The sequence below is a fragment of the Oxyura jamaicensis genome, chromosome 6 (assembly GCF_011077185.1).
Source record: "Oxyura jamaicensis isolate SHBP4307 breed ruddy duck chromosome 6, BPBGC_Ojam_1.0, whole genome shotgun sequence".
Lineage (NCBI taxonomy): Eukaryota > Metazoa > Chordata > Aves > Anseriformes > Anatidae > Oxyura > Oxyura jamaicensis.
Genome location: NC_048898.1, coordinates 15,453,000 through 15,478,416, shown reverse-complemented (window position 1 = coordinate 15,478,416; position 25,417 = coordinate 15,453,000). Strand labels below are relative to the sequence as shown.

At 46.8% G+C, this 25,417-nt stretch overlaps 1 protein-coding gene across 16 annotated transcripts in view; it reads right to left on the bottom strand.

The window, feature by feature from the left end:
* The window catches only part of CAMK2G (calcium/calmodulin dependent protein kinase II gamma), a 111,235-nt gene that overhangs the window by 30,436 nt on the left and 55,382 nt on the right, over positions 1–25,417 (bottom strand). For all 16 annotated transcript variants that reach the window (XM_035329762.1, XM_035329745.1, XM_035329749.1 and 13 more), the window contains 9 exons: positions 16,779–16,833; positions 16,131–16,196; positions 13,201–13,273; positions 9,870–9,972; positions 8,899–8,982; positions 7,952–8,046; positions 5,263–5,385; positions 2,901–2,984; positions 2,206–2,248 (listed from right to left, as the gene is read on the bottom strand). In XM_035329762.1, coding sequence (XP_035185653.1) covers positions 2,206–2,248; positions 2,901–2,984; positions 5,263–5,385; positions 7,952–8,046; positions 8,899–8,982; positions 9,870–9,972; positions 13,201–13,273; positions 16,131–16,196; positions 16,779–16,833 — 726 coding nt within the window. The remainder of the gene's footprint in view (positions 1–2,205; positions 2,249–2,900; positions 2,985–5,262; positions 5,386–7,951; positions 8,047–8,898; positions 8,983–9,869; positions 9,973–13,200; positions 13,274–16,130; positions 16,197–16,778; positions 16,834–25,417) is intronic.

Below are 25,417 nucleotides of genomic sequence, written 5' to 3'. Positions count from 1 at the left end.
TCAAGTGCAGTTCGATGACCTGTCATGACTGGAGAAGTCTGAGCTCTACCCCAAGCTCCCACATGGATGTTCTACTTTTGACTTTGAGTTAGTGCCATTACTTTTCAGTTCCATCAGATTTATGTATTTCAACTGCAGCAATTAAGAAATCCAAGCAAATAATTAAAAAAAAAAAAAAAAAAACAATAATCAAGGTCATGTTACACACAGACATGCAAAGAAAACAAGATTAAGCTGATCTCTCCACTTCCAAAAGATATCAAGCTATTAAGAATAGCTTCTACCCACAAATGCTGTGAATGCTTTGCATCTAAATTCATATTTATTTCTGGACAGTCTTTCAGACCATCTCATCACCTGGAATCAGAGCTTATACTCGAAGCAGAACTCTGTCACACAGAGAACTCGACAGAACTCACAACAAACACCTAGGATTTCCTTTCCTTCAGCTGTTAACTGAAGGGGATCCAACAGCTTCAGCCCTTGAGACAAAAAAATGAGCAAGGCAGAGCATGCCTTTTCCTCCTTAATACTAGCTCAGGGAATAAGTGGCTGCATAAGTCACACACCATTAAGGAGAACCGTTCTCTCAGGCATTTCACGTACTCAAAATCTGGGCCACAAGAAATTTTTTTACCCAAGCACTTGTGCAGCTTCATTACAAGTGACACTTGTAGACTAAAAATGAACCTAAAACTGCTGTTTAAAAAATAAACTATTTCAGAATCATCAAGTGAAGTAAAAACTAGCTGTGTGAACAGATCAGATTGATCATACCAGCAGAAAACCCAAAATAATGTTTTGTAAGGTTCTGCTGAAGCCCTGCAGTTCTGCGTTTCCAGCTGTTCTTTCAAAATACTTCTCAGAAAACAATGTATAACTTTCACGCCCTGTCATTATGTAATCCTGGGACAAGTGAATGGAGAAAGTGATTCTGTCCTTGCAATCGAAACAATCAGAAATACAGTGAAGGGGAAATGAATGACTGTAATCACATTTACTTTTTGCACAGTGTGTCCTAACATATTGGTTAGATAGGTTCAATTTCACATGGGTTCAATTTCAAGCAAGAAGCAAGGAAGAACAGCTCTGAAGTTATTAAAGGCTATTCCTTAATTGTAGCTTGATTTCTGTAATTTTATTTGAAAACCACCATTGAAATCACCTGAATCCATATAGGAGGTTAAAACGTTGCCTTAATTTCACAAAAGACTGCATGCATAAATGTGCCCTTTGAATGCTGGAATGATTTCACAGAGGTTTTCATTCCACTAAGATATTTATTGTAATGTCACACAATGTAAGGATTGTTTTCCACCATTAGTAAACAGGCAGATGAAATTAATATGCTTCCTTTTCATTCATCATCACTTATAATGCATAGAGCAGACTTGCACTTGGAGTCAGGTGCAATTAAAATCTGACTCATGGATTCAATGATCTTCCTTTTTAAAAGAGAAAAAAATGGCAGTGAGGGCAAAGAAAGCAGACAATCCCATAAACCAAAAGCACTTGCAAATAAAGGTTTTCCACCCAAATGGAAATGAACATGGATAAGAGTGCACCACAAATGTGCTGAGCCAAGACAATCATCTTCCAAAAAGCACTGATTTGCATGTTGAGATTTGCGTCTTCAGTAAGTGCACTACGTAATGCAGTTGGGTGGGAGCCAGACTGCAAGTTATTAAGCTTGAAAGGATGAAAAACACTTCTGAGACTCCAAGAAAGAAAAATCTAATAGTGGGATGCTTCAGCCCCATTTTTGCCGAGTCAAAGTAATACAATACTCAAATAGCTCCTGCCCTCCTCCCCCCCCCCCCCCCCCCATTCTCAGCAACATTGCTACTTGCACTGTCTCCCTGTGTCAGGTCTAAAGGAATCATTGTTACTAAATCAGAGCTCCTGACTCCTGGTTTCAGGCAGGAGAACTAACAAATGCCAACTAGAATTTCCGCCAAATTACAAGATATCGTAACAGCTGACTTTGTTTCTCTCTCGTGCCAGGCTACAGCTCCATGTGTTGCTCGTCAAAAATAAAACTCCCTTTTTCGCACTGGTCACCAGCCAAGACAATGTGACCACCATTATATCATAACGAGTTTTGGGCATGTTTAATCCTCTCCTCCTCAATCCCAGACAGGTTAAAACATCCCACGACTCACACAAAACAAAACAAGAGAAGGGATGGGAGCACTAAAATCTTACCTGAAAAATTCCGAGACACAAGCATCGTTGTGAGGATTGCGCCCTGTGAGGAAGAGAAGGCAGGGATAACAAACAGTGTCACTCACTGCAGAATGGGGTTAGGCTATCTGTGGAGAATGGAGGGAATTAAGTTAACAAAGCAGAGGCATCCCAATGCTGCCCTGGAAAGACCTAGCATATCCAGCTTGTGGCCCTTAGACCTGTCATAGGACCACTCAGAGTCCGGCCTTTCAAGGGGCCCAGAGGCTGGGCAGCATATAGTCTAACGCATATAAAACAGCACCAGGAAAGGTGTTTAGAAACACCATTGCTTCCTAGTTTTCAAATAACGAATAGTGGCTCCATACACAACCCAGAGGCTTTCCTGTAGCTACGTGCATCTGATATATTATGTGGAAGAGAATAAGTGATCAGAACTCAAAGTCCCTGAAATTTAAAATTTGTTCTCCTTCACTTCCTTGCAGGAAAATAGAAAAGGTGATTATACAGCAGAAAAGGCAGGGGAAACTTACAACCTCAGAGAAAGGAACTACACAGCTCCTCAATACAGTTCTTTCATACCCTGTACTGGAATACCACCAGTGGTACTTCCCTAACACTAGTGGGTTAATCATAAAAATACAGTTGCTAGAAATGCGTTAAGCTCAAATTCAAAGAATTAAAAACAAAATACACCTATAAACTAACTTTCTTACCTTCAGCTTCCTTCTAGCATTGAACTTCCTCAAGCATTCCACAGTCTCCTGCCTGTGCATCATTGAAGCGACAGTAGATCGTTGCTGAAAAACAAGAACACAACAAAAATAGCAGCTTCCCTTAACCAAATCAGCCAGGGAAGTTCTCTCCACCTGCACATAGCCAAAACATGCAAACTGACACGGCTGATCCTCCCACCACTGAATGACTGCCAAACACTGCAGCCAGTTCTTAACTTATGAATATCACAAAAGAGCAAAAAGTGTTAAAAGTTTTTACAAGTTAAAGCTATTACAAGTACAGATAAGTATCAGCACTCCCTATCTCTCTGACACATGAACAGGTCAAAATACTGATATGACCAGTCAAACCAACAGCATACTTATGAGGGACAAGGTGGAGGCTCTACAGAAAAAGATGCAGATTTTATTAGTAACAACCTTTAAGGGAAAATTCCAACCAGTAGTGAGTGGCAGCCGTCCTGCCAGCTCCCTGAATCTAAGTGCTTGGCCGGCAGAGGCCTCAGCATCTTTGCATCAGATTGGCATACACAGATTTTCAGTGTTTAAGAGGAGTAACAACATGGATCTATTGCACCAATGCAAAAACCTGAGCACAACCTCTGGCCAGTGATGCACACCTGTCACCCACAGTAGACTTGGATCCCATCAGCAGCAAAAAGAAAACTTCCCAGAAGTGCTGACAGTCATTGAGAGCACATGAGGAAAGCAGAGATGGATGGTGCCAGGCATTTAGAGCACGAGGAAACCAGAGACTAATGCCAAAGGAGCTGCTGCTCTTGCACAGAGCTGTAAGCCTGTATTCCCTTTACAAGGACAGTGGAAGAATGACTAACTTGGCAGATCAGACTGTACAAACCAACTGTTACCTTTCTCCTGCTTGGAAGAAAACCTGCAATACCCAAAAGAACTGTAAACAATGCTCAGATTAGCTAGTTCCATGGGAAATCTCTTCCATCCTGACATGGAAGCTAGTCACCTGCTGCAGCATACACCTTAGTGTGGAGGAAGAAGGTAGCTCAACTGTCCTCTTTAACAACTTCAATGGTCACTGTTCATCCAGCCTCCTTTGGAGTGACATAGGTGCCCAGTTGTTCAACTCTACCTTAAGAGAGTCAGGACACACACTTCAGAAGTTCAGAGATGCCAAGGAACTCGGTGATTCAGATAAAACGTTAAGACTTGCCACCTCCTTTACTTCAGAGGAGTAATACCTCTCTGGTACATCTATGTGAATACATGTATGTGAACATCTATGTTGTGTATATGGAAGCTGCAGGGCACATAGAAACAGCAGACTTAGCGACAGGCAGTTTTGGTGAGAGACTGGAACAGCTATGATGTGAATTTAAGCTCCCCATAACTCAAGAGACAGAAAGCCTCTCCTCAACCATTATGTATTACATCGCAATCAGGAGTGAGTTATAATACAGAGAGTTTTGGTTACAGGCACTGGGACAAAAGTTAAATATAAAGGAACCACTATTAATTAAAAGCATGAACAGCATGGAAAAAAAAACTCAGATGCACAAAGTCTCAGAGTAAAGTTTTGACTTCCAAGTAACTCGCCACTTAACAGCTCACACTACACTACTGTTACACAGATGTTCACATAAATTAGGTTAAATTGCTAATGTGCTTTGCGGTGAAAGGAAAAAAATGCCACAGTTTCAAGAACAAATAAGTTAAGCAACATAGACACATCCTAGAAAGCAGAAGTATGCTATGGTATTACAAGAGCATCTGGTTAGACTTAGGTGGAACTATTTCCTCCTGCAGAGATAAAAGAGTGCCGCTGCTGCCCTTCCCTACAACCACTCCCTGCTGCATTCTGGGATTTCCTTGCCAACTTTACAAAACAAGAAAAATACCCCTGCGTGGGGTCTGGCAATGCAAAGTCTATATGGGAAGAACAGCAAAAGATTCTCTGCTGCTTTCAGGTTTACAGCCAGTTAAGCTGCATCATGGTGGAAATGTTCCAACACTGCAAAGATGCAATGCAAAAAGCTGAAGTAGAGATGAAGAAAATATTCCTAAAATATTCCGTCTGACGCCAAACTCCATCTGATATTTTAGGATGATATGTATTGGAACAGGAGACGTGGAGAAAAACAGACACTATGGACATTGACCAAGCTCTTTAAAGGAGATGGCATTTTTTCTCCCCTACAGTGGCAATAAAAGCACCACAGCATGACAAAGTTGGCTTGCTGAAGGTCAGCCTCTGAAAATCACAATCTGAAAGATTTAAAATATTCTGGGCTCCTCTGCAGCTAAGTCTTTTTGGCACGTCAGTTCAGAGTAAACCATAAATCAATCTGTAATAGAGAAAAACACTTACGCAGACCCATGGATGTTTGAGAGCCTGGTCAGCTGTGATGCGCTTTGCTGGGTTTATCGTCAGCATCTGGTTGATCAAATTCTTCGCTTCAGGAGTCACAGTGTCCCACTCAGGTGATGGGAACTGAAAGAGTAAGAAGGAAGAGATGATGAACTAAGAATATCTTCCACAAGCAAAAGAAATTCTCCCTCCTACACAGCTGAACTCCAGCTTTTGCCCTTTTAATATCAGGGCTAACATCTTTGCAGAAAACTATCCATTTCTGAGAAAACCCATGTTGAATAAAAGTGATACAGAATCCAGCAAATGAATGGTACTGGACTGCAGGACACACCTCTACCATTCACCAGAGACAGGCAGGAAAATTTACAGCTTAAGAAGCCTTTTAGGAATCACTCACACCTTTTAACTTCTTTCATACTCAGCAGTCAAGGTAAATTCATAAATCTTGTAAACAGAGTTCTGACATAAACACAAGTACTACCTTTTATACCCCACCTTGCTTTTCCTCCATGCTCAGAAACTGTAACAGCACATGCCAAATCACAAGCACTACAGCAAAACCTTGTGAAAGCAATAGCCACTGACACAGGACTCCCATCAGGTATGCCTCCCCTGCCACAAACCACAACATACTGGAACAATACCAGTCACCTAGGTGCAGCAATGCACCAGCAAGTTGTCTGCAAGCATCTACTATACCAGAAAACATTACTTGGGGAGCAAGAGAGATGCAATGGGGGAGGAGAGCACAGAAGCATGGAAACAAAGAAAAAAATCTCAAGTATTTCAGCTGCTGATCATCCACGAGGGGTTAACTGCTCTCTCCTATAATTCCAGTAATGATGAGATACTTATGCCATCCTCCAGATGCTCACATGTGGTACAGATGACAGCATGCCAATACTAAATGTAGTGTGCCTCGCTGCTATGAACCAACTGTACAATCACAGGTGAACTGAAGACCACAAAGATAAATCTGATGTTGGGTTAACAGTCCCCTGTCTTTAAGAGGGGAGAAGACTGATCTATTTTGAGAGCACTTCCTTATAGTACTACAACATTTAGACAAAGTTTATCCCATCTCTTCTCTCCTGCACTTTGTATTTCGCTCCGTTGGGTCATGAAAATACAGCCATCATGTTCAGTCATCATACTCCTGCGTCCTCAGACATCAGCGAAGCATTATGCAATTTGCTCTGCAAACACTGAAGGGGGCTACTGAGAAATGCCAATACGGAGCTTTCAGCCACAATACCTCCCCACACACACACTAACTTGGAAATATTCATAGCAATGCCTTGCAAAATCCCTACCCTACAGCACAAGGTCTAACATACAATTGTCACTTCCTCTATGGGTAAGAGACAACAGAAGAGTCCAGTGCTGGGGTAAAGACACCAGGGGTATGGGCACCAGTAAAACTTGAGCTGTTTGCGTGTCAGAAACCAGGGGAAGAACCTACTGTAATCTCTTCATTATAGGTAGGAATCCAAAAGCAATAGGTAGATGAAGTGTTGGAGGCACGAGGATCTAGCACTTCACTCCCCATGACTTACAGAAGAAGTTGGCTATTTAACCCCTGAAGTGCTTGGAAAATCCCCATCAATATCATTAGTCCAAATACACTCCAAACAAGAACAAGCAACACAGAAAGAACACAGGAATGAGATGGGCAGGAAGGCAATAGAAGAACACAACTCTATTTAAGGTTACCAAATACAAAGACACGGCTTTTCTTTCACTCAGGAAGCCACTGAGCCAGGACACGGGGTCAGGCAGACCTTTGTTCTCACCAGTACAGCCATTCTCATGGTCTCAGGTAAAGAAGCTGGGAGGTAACCAAGGTCCAGCAGAACCTCAACCCCTTCCCCCCCACAACCCCCAAGGCAGCCTACAAAATGAACTCCCCAACTTCCACATAACACTCATATCTACAGGCTGTGACCTAAGATTTCTAGGAATTCCTTTTTCCCTCCGAAGCCTCTCTTCACTCAGAAGAATTCATGGCAAACTTCCAAACTGTTGTACCTAGACCACATTCCACATAACCTTTGCTCCCTAGTACCCAGCTACTATACCCAGTACTCCTTGCTACTCCCCTTATTTAGTCATCTCAGTTTTAACCTTCCCTGAGAACTGTTTCAGGAAGTTCAGGAAGTTGTTTCAGGAAATGCTTGGCTTTTGACCAGAGCCTCCAACCCACCACACTGACCCCACCACAACCATCCCTCCCAAAGGCTCCCAACATGCAAAGCTGCCTCACTGGGCTCCACACCTTCCACTGCTAGAATAAGTTCTTCAGAACAGTTCCCTACAATTTTAATCAGGCCTTGATAAAGAGCCTTGTTCGTTCTACCTTCCCTCTGCTTCCCTTGAAGTGTTAGCATTGGCTGTGCTTTCACTGCTTTGTGCTAAACACAGTAGGAGACACCACTGCCCGCCATCTGCATTTCCAGCTCCGCATTTCCCTAACGAACAACGTCTCAGTGCCCACTGCGATGCTGTCCACGGATCCTTTCAGTAGTCCCAAACGGGACCGTATCCCAGGCTGTGAAGACGAGGTGTGTGAACACGCCAAACATCATTTTGCACAGCAGCTTGGGGCCTGCTGCTGGACGCCAAGACAAGGCCATGTTTTGGATGGCTTCTACACCCATGCAGGTACTCAGCAAGAAAGTGCCCTTACGTCATAGGCTCCGGCTTTGATCTGCTGATAGAGTTTGTGCTGATCTTCATCCCAAAAGGGAGGGTACCCCACTAGTAATATGTACAGAATCACTCCTGGGAGGGAGAGACACAGATACACTATGGTTAGGCTAATATGCCAATTACTCCTTCAGCCCATCTACCTTCCCTCTTGACAGTCCCCAAGGCAATCACTGCTCTTTAGCATCTTTTGCCATCATATTTAGTTTTCCAAGGTACTAAAAGACAGTACAAAGCTCTCCTCTGCTGAACCTCATCCCAGCACTACATGTTCAGCTCTTAACCCCAGCTGCCAGGAGCTAGAACAAGGTACACCGTGTACTTCTACCCTCCTCCCCCGCTACCCGCTACCATGGCTGGTGAGCCACAGCTCCCAGCTGCTCTCAGGATAAATGAAGGCACATCCCCTGGGGTTGCTGTGCAGCAAGGGACTATTTAGGAAGGAATCGGTTTTTAGACACTTGCTGTGCATGGTTTTGGGACAAATGTCATCGACAAAACTAACACTCATGGCCTGCAGAGAACCATTTATTCCATGTCAGGCAACACTGATATCACATATCTCTAAACTTATCAGTCTCAGATATGTTTACAGCTCTTTTCAGTATTTCATTTTCTACACAGTTAGTGTAATAGGAAATTGCTACAGTGGCCTAAACAACTGACTCTGCAAAGCACAGAACAGTGCTATCTCTTGAGTCTCACACAGCTGATGGATGCCCTGAGGAAAGAATTAGGAGCCAGAATCAAATGAGTGCAGGCTCCAGTATTAACTCCACCTACACAAGCTGCTTATTCTCAAGCATCTTCATCTCTCCACCCAACAAGAAGCAGCACTGCACACCCTCCCAGCAATAGACTGTAACAAGTTGTTCCTCTACATGAAAAGGTGTCATGTAGGTGTAAAACATTTTGACAGAATCTTACCACATGCCCATATATCCACTGGCTTTCCATATGGATCTTTTCTTAAGACTTCAGGGGAGAGGTAGCCTGGAGTGCCAGCAAACCCTGCCAGGAAAGGGATGACGTGAAGTACAGTCCTCAAGCAGAAGAGGTATCTTGACATACCACAAAATCCACTAATGGTAACCAACAAATTTTAAAACCCACCATCCCTACCCCACTTTTCCTAAAGCTACATCTAGGTAGACTAACAGAAAGGGACAAAAAAAGGGGAAAAAAAGTAAAGAAAAATAGATGAGGGTGAGTGTCTATGTATTGCAGGAAGAACGGAAAACAAGGAGGGACCATGTCAGCCAGCTGGGCACAAACCTGTACGCTATACCTCTCTCATGCTTTGTATCATTGTTATATTTGATGGCTTGGAGTGTGAAAGCGCTACAACACTGATGGAACACACCCCGTTCCCACATGGTGTGGGCAGACCAAGAGTAGCCACCATCTCTCCAGAATCTCTACAGCACTGCAGAGTCTCAGAGCTATTGTTAAGCCTGAGGTAGTCTTGTTTCTAAATATGTTTTACCTAGACATGGATACGGCCGGATCCAAACGTGCCTGAGAAAGCCAGTTCAAGTGCATTTCTATAAAATGACCGAACAAAATTCCAGATCTCTACGCTTGTAAGTAGCAGGAAAGTTTAGATCAGGGTCTAAACTTAGCAACTGCATTCATCTCTGACACTAATATCTACTGAACACTGACAAGAAAAATGGAGGAATACATAGACCATTTTTTTCTGTCTTTATCACACTCTTCCCTGTATTGCACCAAAGTTCATGCCCAAGGACCTAGAGGCTGGGATGCTGGGAAAACTAGCAATGCCAAATACATGCAAGCGTGTTGGAAGAGCTGAGAGAAAACACTTAGGGAGGGTGTGATTCAACCAGCCTCCAGGAAAGGGGTGAGCAGAAGTGGGAAACCTCAAACATTCTTACCAAACCAGGCCTGCTGCTCTCCCTGCACTTCTATAGCCAGTCCGAAGTCAGCCAGTTTGACAGCAGCACCTTTACATTTACTTGCCAGTAGCAAATTCTCAGGCTGGGGAGAAGAAAAAAAAAACGGGTAAGAATGAAAGACTGATACCCTCAAAGCCTCCCACCTCTGCATCCATGTCATTAAAATCAATTTGCTGATAGAAGGCACATGTTAAAGCTGTTCAGATGAAGGCAGAACAACAGTAACAATTGGCCTTGACCTAGAGTTGCAGAAAAGTCTAACAAAAATCCTCTATAGGAGCCAGAGCCTCTCCCAGCCCAGCCCATACATTACATGCTGACACCAGAGGGCACTGACAGTACAGTTCCTGCAACACAGGACCCGAAATTTGTTGTTGTCATCCTTGCAGAAAGTAATTTGAGGGGAGGAGGGAGGGGGGAGAATGGGATGCAGCAGATGCTATCTACAGTGATGTTTCTCCCCATTAACATTACACAGTCCCAAAGGCACTGGAAAAGTAAATATGATGCTAATAAGGCCTGCCAAACACAGAGCTGTAATGTAGGAAGGCATCATCTAGCTAGGCGGTAGCTTTCATCACTTACAGAACAAAACTCAGCCTGAAATTGGCAAGAGGAAAACAGCAAAGTATTTTTGTAGTATGTTTTTTTCATGCTACAAGTTATTATTTACAGCAGTGTTAAATATGCTATCTTGCCACTGCCACCTATACTGCAGGTGGCCTGACACTTCTCTGATATGCCAGGAATGGGAGACAGACATGGATTCCCCTGCCATGGATCCAACTTGAATCATAATTGTGGAGTTCCAGTGGAAGGAAGACTTCAGCAGAAGGCTCACCACATAACCAAAAATTGTACTGCGACGGTCAGCACCTTGCCCCGAAGCACCAGAGCAGCTAGTTACAACTGATCATTTGAAACCCCAAAGCTTTTAAGGTGGTGGCTCTCACAGCTCAGCAGGAAACCCAACTTGTAGACAGAGACAAAAAAGGACAAATGGGATTTCTGATCCCATTCCCTTGTGCAATTTGTGCAATTCATATCAACTTGAGTTTTTAACCTGGCCAGATGGAAGCCCGGAAATCCAGAAACAGGACTTCATGTCAGTTTCACAAATTTGGTGAAGGTCTTTCTTTGTGCAGCCTGCTCACTATTGCCATCCCTCTGCAACCCTCCATCCCTGTTCTGCCTGGCAGGAACAAGAGGCTATACTCATTCACCTGCCCTGAAGTACCAGGCACGTGCACCGCTTCTGCTCAGAAGGAAAGGACAGCCTTGCCCACCACAGTCCTTGCCATAAGCAGCATGAAAGGAAGGGGAACTGGGTCTCAATACATTTCGATGCCACTGGCTTTTCACCATATGGAAAGTGGAAAAGATTGGGTTAAGCAAACCATGTTGATGAAAATTTGCCAGCGTAAACAAGTCCCTGAAGCAGAACACCAGTGAAGTATTCTGGAAATCCGTTCCAACTTCAGATCACACCTGGGCTTGGCCTGAAACACTGCAATTTAGGTCAGGCTTATGCTAGCTAAGCACTATTTGATTCTGAAACACAGCTACAAACACCTTAGGCTAAGGGTGCTTATCCATGCACATTTGCCAACATATGGATTGTCTCAGGTTTCACGCACTTTTTGGTAAGGATGTGAATGCATTCCCCAATTTTGTATGGTCCCCACGGGCAGCTCAGTATTTGAAGTTCTTTAAGAGCATGACAGCCAGAAGACTAGATTATGAGAGGGAGGTGCAAGAGACAACTTCACATGAAGCAAGCTCTGCAGTTATTACATGCTGATCCCAAAGGCCAAGCTTTTGGCAAAGAACTAGAATATTAAATAAAGAGCATGGGATCATTTATTGCTAAAAGGAATGGCTACTCCTCGGGCCTGGATAGCTTCAGTGAATTGGAAGCAAGCAACAGAAAGAGCACGTTAAGTACAGTGGGGAGTGTCTAGCAACTGCTAAGTTTAAACAGGTTCACAACTTCCACACAAACAAAACCTGGGAAGCAAAACAGATAGCATATCAATATGGGATGCAAAGGAAAACTTCTGCCAGTCCATAATGAAAACACTACCTATTTTCAGAGGCCCTAACTTGGGGCAGTAATGCCTCTTGGAGGTTGCCTTTCTCAAAAGCAGGTGTCAGCTATAATTCACAACAGCCATTCCGCAGTAGATCACTTTTACCTTTTCACAGTGCTCCAAATCAAAAAGCCAACAGTGTTGCATGGGAGTTTGCCAGAACCGCTACAGGTTTACAGCTGTCTACTAGATCAAAACACTGGGACAATCACAGATCGGCTTGGGTTGGAAGGGACCTTAGGGACCTTAAACATCACCTGCCACGGGCAGCGACAGCTTTCACCAGACCAGGCCGTGGGAGAACACTGCCACTGAGCTCACAGCATGTTTTCACCTTCTTCTGGGCCAAGTATTTTTATACCTTCCTGCTGTGCACTGCGTAACAATCCCAAACCAACACGACTAGCAGGTGTCATCCTGCATTAATTTCACTGGGCCGCTGGTGGTCATCACCGTTCCCACTTTGGACAGGGAGGGCTGCAGGGCAGGCAGACCTTCCCGCACAAAGCTCTCGCATTCTGGAGCCTGCCCAGCTCCCAGCACAGCTGGCACTGTGTGGGAAGGGAGTTTGAGCAACTCCACTGCGGGGGCTCTGGGTCTATAAATGTGTCAGAACGTGCCAAGTGGTCAATTCACGCAGTGTTTAACTGGCCAGCAGTTTGGGTTTTAGATTAAAAGCTTTTACTGATGAGAGAAGAAAGATATGACATGAAAAATTCTTGTTGTGCATCTCTGTCCTAGCCCAATGGCATGTGTTTGGCAACAGTGCAGAATAAAAATATACATGTTCTGTGCAGACTAACTCATCCTGGCAGATTGAACAGAGAGTGCCCCAGGTCTCTAGAGATCTCTTCAATAGCAGACTAGGAAGTGTCCTTCCTTGTAATGAATCCTACCCAAATTTCTCTGAAAGCCTATTGCTCCCCAGAGATCACAACTACCCCATCCTGGATATGCCTCGGAGAGGCTGAGAGCTGACAAAGTTCATGAAGACAGAAAACTTCTTTGGGAATTCAGTACACCCTCTAGAAAAATCTGAAAGAATGAAAATTGTACTTGAGGAACTTCTGAGCCGAGTTCTAGTAGAGGGGGGATTAAAAAAAAAAAAAAAAAAAAAAAGACAAGGCCCTGCCAGCTGGCAACACGCTATTCCTGTCTTGCCTCTTCCAATGATCCCCTGGCTGCTCTCCTCAGCCTCTGTGGCACGGAGGAAATATTACCTTCAAGTCCCTGTGCACGATATCATGCTGGTGAATGTGATTCACACTCTCCAGTATCTGATGAATACAGTGGCTGCAAAATAAAGGGAGAGACACAGAGTTACACATGCACAGACAAACTTGCCATCTCATCCCAGACCATTTCCTTATCTTCTGTATTCATACCTGGGAGAGTTCAGGACCCCAGGCTGAACCCCTTTATCATGCCCACTGGCTGCCACAGCTCAGTACTGTCACTGCTGGACACCCCTTGCTCCACTCAGCAACAGGATGCTAAATATCCAAGCTGCAGAAGGACCACTGAGCCTCTCTCTTACCTCCTGTCAGCTCCTTTCTTTCCTCCCCACCACAGCAAGCATCTTGCTTCTTTCTTCAGCCAGTAATGTGCACCCCACAGAGGAGCAGTGAGGCACCCACGTATCTGTGAACAGCAGCCGAGAGCAGGCAAGCACAGCCCAAGCGCTGCAGGGAGCATCCAGCGGGGCCAGGCTAAGCAGAGTAAACTTTGGAGAGCTGCAGCCTTCTCCAGCAAGTTTGGGATGAAGGCTCCTGGGTGCTTGCCAGCTTGCAAAGCTTTCAGAGCAGCATCTCAAGCACTTTACATACACAATGTGTGCACACACCCGCTTGCTGGGTGCCTTTTAAGTACAGATCCCACTTAAGGGGTTAGTGATCAGAAAAGCAGACTCTGCCCCTGTTGAGTGCAGTGCGCGGCGCTCCCCCGGCTCACAGCAAACTCCCGTCTCTGCCGCGCTTCGCTGTAACTGCAGGGACAGCAGCAACCCGCTAATTGACACCTGTTGCGTTGGAACAGCACAACGCGCCTCTGGGAGAGCTTTCTGGGTGAACCCATCCATTGTGCTAAAGATTCACCCGGCTCATAGATGGACTTGGAAAGGAGCAGGGGTTGGGGCACGCTGCATGGCTGGGCAGTAAGCACCCAGACGTGGGCAACTCAGATGGCTCTGTCCCGGGTTTCTCGCTGCAGGACCAGTCCCTCACCCAATTCTGCTCCACTCAGGAGAATCAATTAGAAATATTTCAAGGAAGGCAAACTGGCTACTGGAAAAGATGGGAAGAGGGTGAGGGGAGAAAGAGGAGACGAGGTGCAGCACTGTGTATTTGCTACCCCCGCCCCTCCGGAGCTGGCAGCACAACCCTCAGGGTCGGAGTCCATGAATATCTCCCCGCTCCCAAAACAAAAATGTATAATTAGAACAGCCGAGTCTCAGCGAGAGAGATTTTCTGGCCAAAAATGGCAAAAGTGTGAGGTGTCCCAGGCGAGCCAAGCACGGCGGATTGGCACAGAGCTCACTCCCTCGCTCTCCCAGCCTGCTCTGGAATTCAGCTCAGCATGGGGAGAGAAAGGGAGGAGTTTCACTCCGTCATCCCGTGGGCACTGCGGGACCTGGCCTGCTGCAAGTCAGAGGGCTGAGTGCCCCCAGGAAGGCTCATACAGCTACAGACAGCTTTCCTTTTCCCCTAGCCTAGCCAAAATTTTCCTGAGAAGTGTCAGTCTCTGCCAGCTCCTCACCATTTTAGGGAACAGGCACTGGCTAGAGGGGCAAGGCTGATGGTGATAACCTCAGAACTTCCCATCTTCAAGGTGGAACTGGTTGAGTGGTTGTCTATCTGTCCCAGATGCTGTGCCTGCAACATCCCTACACCCCAATGAAGATGTCTACAGGCCTTTCACACCTCTCAGGAGCACCACCAGAGCCAAGCCCAGGGGCCTTCCCCACCAGCAGACAGCTCGCCAGCAGAGCGCGTGGTGCAACCCCTCATTTGAGAGCATTGTGCAACGCCCAGAAGAAAGAGGCCATAAGCAGCCATAGGGCAAGCAAATAAGCACCCCCACACTGCACAGGAGCTCCCACACGAACACGCCAGGCCATACTCTCTCCTGCCCTGCAGTCAGGAAAGGCGTGCTGCACTCCCTGCAGCACAGCTCCTCCCCAACCTGCTGGGCTAACCCCTTCAGGACGAGCTTCCTCACACCACTGCCTGCCCAACTCACCCTGCAGCAACGCCCACTGCCCCTTCTTACCCCTCTCCTCTCACAGCTCCTCTAATTCCCACTACAGCAAGGGTTAGCAGGGGATGAGATCACGGCTACAGAATAAGCAGAAGTGAAACATCAGCAGCAGGCCACTCCCAGGCCCCGCTAGAGCAGAACAGGAGCTGCCTAACCCCAGATCTGTTTCCAGGTGCTCCAACAGACAGACGGGTCAGGGGCACCCTCAGCTGTGCTGCACAAGGCCTCTCACTCTGAATTAACAGCACATGGACAAGTACAGTCCATTTCAGGAAGCTCACACATGGGAGAGAGGGGGAACACTCAGAAAGAGAAGGGCACAGCTTAAAATCTTTTTAACATTGAAAAAGAAAGGCACTTATTATGCCTTTTTTCACTGCAACCATCAGCTTACCGTCAGAGGGCTCTCACAGAACCCTAGCCTTCAAAGTCTCCTTTCCCCTCCCACCCCATAAACCATTACCTAGACACAGACAAATTAAATGGCTCTGCCCAAAAGCAGTGGCACATCACTGGAAGCTCTGCCATGGGAAGGCAGAGGCCAAGCAGCCGCCGCTCTCACACACCCAGAGGACAGCTCTGCCCTGCATTTGCTCACTAAGGACACGCTGTCACCAGCCACCAGAAAGGTCAGAGGCAGACAAAGCCGCTAGCAACAGGTCTCCCAGCAAAGAGCACACCGAGACAGCAGCGTCTGCAGGCAGCAAGGGCTAGAGCTGCAGTGAGTCAGGCTGACCAGTGACAATAGTTTATGCCAATGGCAGAAAGAGGAGTTGCTTTTTCCAGACAGGGAGCAAGAGTTTCAGAGCAAAGCCATGCTCAACAGCAGTCTGAAATTCATCCCGCTTGCCAACACACATGGCACACACACACAAGGGTCTGGAAACAGTCTTACCTGGCATCTGCTTCACTGTAGTATTCTCTGGCAACAATATCTTCAAAGAGCTCCCCACCAGTAACCCTGCAGTGTAAGAGAAGGGACATGACAGAGCCTGCCTGTGGCTGGCTAGGAGGCTGCATGGGACGTGCGCTGCCTCCCTGCCTGTGCCCTTTCCCAAGGAGCCCTGCTGAAGCCGGCCCCGAGCAGCCTCTGCAGCAACCCGTGGCACTGGAGAGCCAGAGCAGGGCTCCACAGCCAGCAGTGGCACATGCATGCGACCCCCAGGCCATCACTGCACCAGCAGCATACAGGGCACTGAGGATGCACTGCACCCAAATCGCCCATGCCCTTCTACAGCGCTCTAAACACCAAGGTGGGGCAGGGGAGTCCTCCTCTGATCCCTGCAGACTGCCTCAGGGACAAAGGTCACACGTAGCCACCCTGCACAAGATAGCTGCCCTTTGCCATCCCACACCTGCAGCCAGGAGCTTTTTTTTTCCCTGCCACACAGGAAATGGATTTTTGCCAAGTGGACTAGTTACATGCAGGTCATGGAAGAGAAAGGTGAATTATATTATTCAGGTGCTTTTTATTCCACTCTTAGTCAACCATCTGCATGTTTGTGTCGTTGATGAAGCATCAAAGCCGAAGAAAGACACTTACAGATCAAAGACGAGGTAATGGAAACCTTCTTCTGAAATACTGTCATGGAGCCGAACTGCGAAAACACAACCAAGAAATGGAGATGTACTGAGCGTGGAGCAAATATGACACTTCACAAATCAAACCTAGCCACAGGACTAAGTTCTCCCTCAACCCAATCAGTCTATTAATCCTCCCCGTCCTTCACTTTGTGTGCTCACTTAGTGACCTGTTTCCTTCTGTTATCTCAAAGGAACAGATGGGTGTCCTTCACATACACCCACCCCTCCCCAGCGTCAAAACAAACTCAGAGAAGAACGAATGGTCAAAGGCATTCAAATGCTTCAGAGCCCTCCTTTCACATCTACCCACTCTTTCCTCCATGCACATATTTTGCAGTCTCTCCCTACCCATTCTTATTTCCCCAGCTCCTTTTCAAAATCTCCAAACAGAAAAAATAATAAAATAATAATAATAATAAAAAAACACAACCAAACAAACAGCAGAACTAAAATCCTTTTCCAACCCTAGCTGCAGGTCTGTGCTGTCCATCTCCCTTCTGCCTTTCATCCACAAAGCTCAACGAATCCAGCACCTTCCCTTTACTTCCTTTTCCTGACTTCATTCTGACTTACACTCCAAACCCTTACCCAAAATTCAGACCCACTTCCGTCTCTTTTTTTTTCTGATGCATTTGTTACCATGGACATATCTGATCACACTCCCCCTCTTAAAATGCCAACCACCCTCAGGTTCCTTGCCTGTCCCCTCCTAGTTCTGGCTCCCATTTCCTAAATTAACCTCTATTTTTTCCCCTTGCTTGCCCCCTTCACCACCAGGACTGAGCTGCCCCCATGATGGGCTGCTGTCCCTGGGTGCTGCGAGGGCTCCTGGACTCTGTCCTCCTTCCCCCATGTCACAAGCAGGCAATAACAATAACTGCATCCATGCAGCCAGCAGAGATGCATTTCTCCTCCAGTGTCATTTCCTCCTCTCTGAATCAAAACATCACTTTCTTTGATGTTTTTAGACTAATTCTAGCCCAATTCTAGGTACTAATTCCAACCCCAGAGGAAAAACTGAGCTCTTCATTTCACGTTGCTACCCCCCACACTCCTTTTTGCTTTTCTCCCCTGCTGGAAAACATCACTGTTTGCCCTGCCCATCAGAGTCCCGAGCGAGCAATGCTGTTTGACTCTATCCCTAAAGCACAACTCCCCGCCTAGGACAGGAGCCGTTCACATGACTCCATCTACAGGATTTCCCTATCGATTCACACAACCAGCTCAGCCCAGGCTGGGTCTCAGCCCCTGCAACGCTCCGTAATTGACTACTGACTGAAGTCACACCACTGTTCTCATCTGTACAAGAAAAAGACAGCTATTGTGCTCTGTCGCTTTGCTGGTACCTTGCATCCCTTCCTCGTCTTCCCTTCTTTCCCACAGAAAACACAGGTGAGCTGTCCTGGCTTTTCCCAACACGACGATTTTATCTCCGCCAGCATCAAGAGGTCAGCCTGCACCTCTTACAGCCTGTGATGTCTGCTACCAGCACCATCTTGGGACCGTTTCAAACCGGCACTTGGCACAGGCTCCTATCTCAGCTTTTGCAAATGTTCTCAGTGCTCTCCTTTAATCCTCTTTGCAACTCTCCTTTGCAAAGGCATCCTTCCACATGCACACAAACACACATGAACTGAGCGCAGCACAGCGGTGCAGACCACTTCCAGTACCTTCCCTAAAAGCAGGGCCTGCTTTCCTTATTTTCCTTTCCTGTATGCTCCTGTTTTTCTCAGCCTTAGTCCGCAAGCTCTGTACTGGTCCCTCGGCCAAGCTCCTCTCCTCAGCATTTCCTCTGCATCTAACTGCAGGGGTCTGGGAGAAGTATTCCACGGGGCACGATGCTGCCAACAAGCGCGTACACTTACAGAACAGTACGGCAGGTGTTTCAGGTACAACAGCTCCCACAGCATGAAAACAGGGACACATTACCTTTAAGAATTGAGTTCCTTAAATAATTCTCAGAAAAACAGACAACTAAAATGAAAATCTCTACCATGTAAGCAGTTTTAGTCTCCTTTGTAATAACTTCTTATAATAATAAGAATAATGTAATAACTTGTAATAACAAGCACTTGGATTTCCAGCACAGGGCAGGTTTTCACCCCGATGCCACGAGGTTTTCCCTGCAATGCACAAGACTGTGTGATGTATACGCACGAGACAGCCACACGAGCAAGAGCTGAGGCCCAGGACACGGTCAGAAGTCTGTGAAGGAACACTGTGAAAAGGGAATACGGAACAGATGGTGAAACTTCAAGGAAAGCTGAATGTGCTAATAAGGTCACGTCAGGTGATGCTCGGCATGCAAGAAAGCATTTTCCTCCCTCTGGCACCTGGAAGGTCAGCAAAGTGCTGCCAGAAACGGTGAGTCCAGGGGAAGGCAGCACAGACAAACCCCTGACAGAGGAGGAGGGCAGCCACCAGCAGGCTGAGAGCAGGGGCTGGGAACAAGGAGCAGCAAGTACGTCTGCAGGTAGGAGGGAGAAATTGTGAGCTATCAACTTTGACACAGAGACGCAGACAGCAAGTTACATCAGAAAATAACACAGAGACGAGCTGATTGGCGCTATTGCTCTGTCCTGAGGAAATTGATTTTGTCAGACACGTTCTGAAAAAGGAAGGAAGTAGCAACTCAGCTGGCAAAGACTGGCAGAGGCAGCAGAAAGAGCCTTCAAGGTCAGCCAGATGCTGTTTGTGTAGTTAGGTGTGGAACCGTGATAGGACAGAGAATTGTATTTATTGGCTCCTCAGTAGCAAGGCCGTACATCACCCTACAGCCGTACATCACCCTACAGCCGCACCGCAGAAGAAGAGCGTGGGCCTTGGGGGCAGGAGGAGCCATTAGCTTAACAAGGGAGCTGCTTCCTTGCCACAGCCCAGAGCAGTGCTGAACAAAATCTGCCAGCATTTAATGTGCTGAGGTAACAGAGCTCAGCGAGTAATGGAAACAAGAAGAGCAATAGGGAAGATGGCAGTGGGCACCACCACCCCGCAGAGGAATAATGAACAGCAGCTCAAAACACCAGGCTTTAAGTGTGGAGGGGGTGCCAATGAGGGGAGTAGAGAAAGATTAAGACAAGCCTGAACATACCAAAACTCTTGTGGCTTTCACTCGCAGCCCACACCTGCTACCCACTAGTGTTGATGGGGAGATGCAAAAGCAATACCTGGTGGGGGCACAGCAAGAGCACACGGTGCCTTTTCCACACTAGCCATGAAAACTGACTACGCATACAGAAAAGTGATTAAACCAAAATAAACAAAACCTAATCCAGCTATCCTTTTCCTCAGAAATATCCCAGACCCCTCCTCTGGCTCTCGCCAGGGAGCAGGGATGCCTGTGCCTAGCACAGCAGGCCTGGCCAACGCACACCCCGCACAGCGCCTCGGGTCCCAGCAACAGGGAAATCACACAACAGAAACACGGGGGCTCCCAAAGGGCAACCAAACTACAGAGGAGCCTGGTACTTGCCAAAGGAACCTGACCTCACTCTATTCACCAGAGGATGAGGCAGATTATTTCTATTAGCTGATTCTGTCGCCCAGAAGCAGCAATTCAAACCGTGCTTCCTTCCCAGCCAACCACTGTTACCACAGGAATTCTTACAGATGTAGAACATCAGCCCCTGCCAACACCACGCACACTCGGGTCACCTTATGACTGTTCCCATGTCAAAGGTCTCTGGTGGAAGAAAGAGCACTTACTATGAAGGTTAGCAGGCACAAACGAGCAGAGTAAGAAAGAAAACAGAAGTCAGACAACGAGGCTCTAAATCAGTTACAGGATATGGTGAAAGACTTTGCCCAAGGTTTTAGTTAGAACAGAGAAATAAGCCCGATCTGCACCAAGCATAGAGGGCTCGTACAGTCCCCAATTATATTATTAACTCTGTAAGACTCAAGTCTTACACATATCTTCAGAAATAATAAATAAAAACCACAGTACGAGAAAGCAATGCCAGGACAGCTGCTAAGCAAAGGAGACAAATCAGTGAGAGTTCGGTAGAAATGTCTTCTGCAACCATCCCGGCAGGTGCTAAGGGCCTGTCAGGCAAGAGAAAGCAGCCGTCACCCCTTGGATGCTACCTCCAAGAAGCACACAGATCCTATGTAAGCGGAGATTTCAGTACGGTATCTTGACAACTCAAGGTTTTTTAGCAGGACACAAAACCAGTAACTTTCTTCAGATGGAGTCCCGAGGCTGGTACCAGAGCAGTACTCCACCTCTGTAACAACAGGCTGCTGCCTAAAACCGCCCCTCCTTTAAACGCACACCTGTAGCTGCACCGTTGAAGAGCTGCCATGCATCACTACACGCAAGGCACAGCCTAGCTGACTGGTTTGAGCTTAATTTTCTGTCTCCTCTCCGGACTCAACACAAGCAAACTACAGCTCTCATTCTACATGAACTGGTACTGCCACTACAGAAAGTATTACCCACAAAGCTGGCCTCTTGGAAAAAGTAACTAACAACAGAAAAACAGGGAGACCAAGCCACCCCCTTTCTCAGAAACCCACATCTTCAACCCTGCCCAGTATAAGTTAATGCAAATCATTTTCTCTGCTTTGTGTGTGGGTCTGATGCCCTAATGCAACCCAGAGCATTTCAAAGAGCCTGATACCACAGCGAGTGGCTCAGGGGGACAGGCTATGCTCACTGAACCTCCCAGCAGCTGGGCACCAGGAGTTCAAGGACTGCCTAAGAGCACATGCTGTGAACATTACTTTTTCTCTGCCCCATCTTCAGGGTCTCCCTGGAAGTCTTGCCTCAAGAACAAAACTTCCAGCTGATACTTTAAGGTACTTCAATAGCCTCATGCACATACACTTAAAAAACAAAACAAAACACATCGATAAGCAATGCTATTAGCTACAGAAAACAAAGCTTTTTAGTGAAAAACAATCACACCATGTTTTGTAAGCCCTTCCTGAATTAAGTGACCCTGTACAGGCAGCCGCAGCTCCCTGAAGCCCCAGCATGATGCAGAGCACCCAACGATAGGAGGAAAGGCTCCCTGAAAACAACCAGTGCCAGCCTAACAGCCAGCGCAGTTCGCTGCTGAGTCACGCAAAGCAAGACAGCAAATGCAAAAGTTAAAGCAAATCACTAAGAAATCAGAAGACAGCTTTCAATTTTTATGGAGGTACAGCTAAACAACAAGAATATAAGAATACATTGAAAGGCAACTGGCATCTTATTTGTAAAGGGTCGCTTTTCAAAGGCCAATTAACATCAGGGTCACAATCAGATTATGGCTAGCCTTCATGTGACCCATACCTTCCCTTTGCTCTGCCTGGTGTGCTGAATATGATCACCATTTACTCTCCTCTCCAGAACAGCAGGCCAGGAGCTTGGGCCTGCCTCCCAAGCCCCCAGGATGAGTGCTGCCCCGTAAGCCATGTCCAGACCCCAGCAAGGGGCGCAGGGGGGCTGCCGGGGGCTCGGCCTGCTGCAGGGGCAGGCTGGCTCTCCTTGGGCACTGTGGTTTCTGGCAACCTGCTGCAAGTAAACTGCAAGCAAAGCAGTTACCAAAGTTGCAGCACAAGGCAAATAGACAAGCAAAAGAAGTTTCACAGGATGATTCCTGTTTTCTTCACAATTGTTCATCTCTGCTTAGGAAAAGGTAACAGGCTGAGACACGCTTGCTCCTATATACCGATGGTCTTTGCCTGTCCTTAAGGACACTCCTGGATAAGATACATTGACCTTGGAAGCTAAATCTAGGTTTTCTAGTGATCCTACAGCGTAAAGCATTTGGATGCTATCAGAAAATACAGCACACCATTGGCCAACCACCTCTGCACCACCGAAGACTGTGTGCTGTGATTATGTAACAGCTCTCAAATTAAGGGGCTCTCAAATTAAGTCGCCTTCGTTGCAGTACCTGCAGCAGAGCCAATACAAGGCAACAGAGATTTCTGGGTGTCTCCTGGGCCATGGTAATTGCAGTGCTCTAATTCTTTCACATGGACTTAGTAGTGCAAACTTAAAAGTGCTCTGGGATCTCCTGGACCGAAAGATGCTATTAGAAGATGAGCCACTCATTACCAACAGCCGCAGCTTCACTTCGCAGCAGTTTCCAGCCAGACATTTGCCTGTATCACAGAGAAAGGGAGGAAGAAAGAGATACCACAAGGGGCATATTTCAAAAGACAAAGCATGCCAGTAGCAGAAAAAAAATTGGAGGCTAAAAGCTGACTGATGCCCTGTTCCAAAAGATGTTCTTCCTTGTGCCAGAAGATACTGCAACTACAGATACAAATCCACACGGCCCGGCAGGCTGCAAACAGAGCGCCACCGTCTGTGGCAGCACAAGTGACGAGTGAGCTGCTGCAGATGGCTGCCACCCACATCCCAGTGCCCCAGCTGCTCACCAGCCGGAGAGCCGGGCTGGGAAGTGCCCCACCGCCCCCCAGCCTGGCCGCACGCTGGTTCGCTTCCCGCACGGCTCGCATCGCTTGGGACGGCCGTCCCGCGAGGAGCCACCACCAACCTGCGACTGCCTGGGAGCTGGGTGCTCAGCTCCCACCCCAGCTGTTGCTCTAATTACATTAAACACGCAGAATTCAGCTGCAGCTGCTCAGGCTGCTTCCAAAAGGACTCTCCTTTTAATTAAAAATTTGCTATTAAAGAGCATTAAATTGTGTAATGCAAATAATCCTCTAGAAATCATCAGTTCCGGCAGCTAATGACCAGCTTTGTTGCAGCAGTAACTAACAGCAGCAGGACAGTTAGCTAACAGGACAGAGCGTGCTGCTGCTAACCAGTCCCTCAGGATCACGGATTCCTTCCTCCTCCCTCTGAATCTGCCACAGAGCAGTTAGAGGATGCTGGATATATACCAGCTTGCTGCTATCTCCCCAGGCCCACAGCATTTCACACCAATTGCAGTTTTAAAGCTTTGGAAAATGTAAGAGAAGAGGGGCTTGTTAACACTGCTCCGTTCAGGCAGAACCAGGCTGCTGAAGGCTCTGCAAGGGAAGACAAGGAAGAGTCCTGTGGGAGCATGAAATGCCACACACACAATTTTTTTTTTCTTCCACGTTGTTCTCGCTGAAACCTTTTTAACGCTCTGACCCTAAATAATAAGGTCGCGACAGTGCCCTCCCTGGGGGTGCACAGCAATCCACAGCCCAGACAGAAGCTGTAGGGAGAAAAGTATCCTTCCTGTTGAGAAACCCGTCCTTCTGCAGAGATAAAAAAGTAAAAAAAAAAAAAAAAAAAAAAAAGACAGAACACATTCAAAGCGCCTTTAAACATTGCACTGCCAACAACACGTTATTTTTTCTTTCGTTTTGCAGAGCCTGTAGTGTGAGGCTGAAGTTCAGTACATGATCCGTAACCCTCACTATGCCCTACTCAAACATTACATGAGCCAAAGGAGCGCGTTAGCAGGAATATTTCCTACTCTCCTGATAACAGGGCAATCACGGCCATCCAGAGCTGTTGTTATTAATTTCCGATTATCCGCCTACCAGATAAGCAAAGCGCTTCTGATAACCACAAATATTACACTGGAACATTTGCTAAAATAAAATCGAGTAACAACAACCAGCCAACTTGTGGTATCTCAAAGAAAATACAAAGAGAACATCCACTTCATTAGAATAAATACAATGTTTTAAAACAGAACCCACAACAAATTTTAGGTCCCTCACGAGGCTCTGCGGCTCTGCTACTCACATTTCCATCATCAGGGACAAACAGCCTGTGGGGAGCACCTGTTCAGTGCTCGAGCAGGGGCAGCCGCAAGGGAGGGCCCTTCCCTTGCCTCGGTGCTATTCCAACCGGGGAAAACGCAGAAGGGGAATCCTCCTCCTCTGCCTTCTGCAGTGTTGTTGAGTTTAAGCCCAATGAGTCTGGCTGTCATCCCACTTGATTTTTTTATTTTATTTTTTAAGGAATTGCTTGAGTACAGCTAAATCTCCCAGCCAGACAGATGAATAATGTCACCCGAACATCTCACTAGCAGAGACCACACAGACATACAGGATAAACACTTCCCCACCAAGGAAGAAAACAGTTGTCACTCCAGCCCCAAACTGAGGAGGATTATGGAGAAATGCTTCTTATAAACTACAGGAAAAACTACAGGCAGAGGATGCAGAAAGGAGAAAACAAAGGGTAAATAAGCAATAGCTAGTGAAAGAAATGGAAGGAAGGAGGAGAAATAAGAAGCTGGACTGCCTGGAGTTTTGGGGAGCCTGCTCGCAGCCAGGCAGGTAGTAAATGGCAACCTGCAGCTCACAGGATGAGAGCAGCTTAAAGGTGCCAAGCCAACAACACCTTGGCTTGACCTGTGCTCCATAGCTCAACAGCTAAGAAAGCCACCTTGTGACTCTTGCCACAAGGCCTCTTCCCCTCCACCATTCCAACTCTCCACGGTTTCACCTGAGAAAAGCAGCCCCCAGCGACAGAGATCGCAGGCAGCAGTTTGACACAGCTGGCCAGGTGTGGGAGCATCCCACCTGGGAGTCACCGAGCTGCCACAAGGGAGCAAGTACGGCCAAAGCACTGGGGAATTCCTAGCATTTCAGCTACTCTTTGGGCATGGCATCCTTTCTGTCCCACTTGCAAAGGCAGCCCAGATAGCTGCA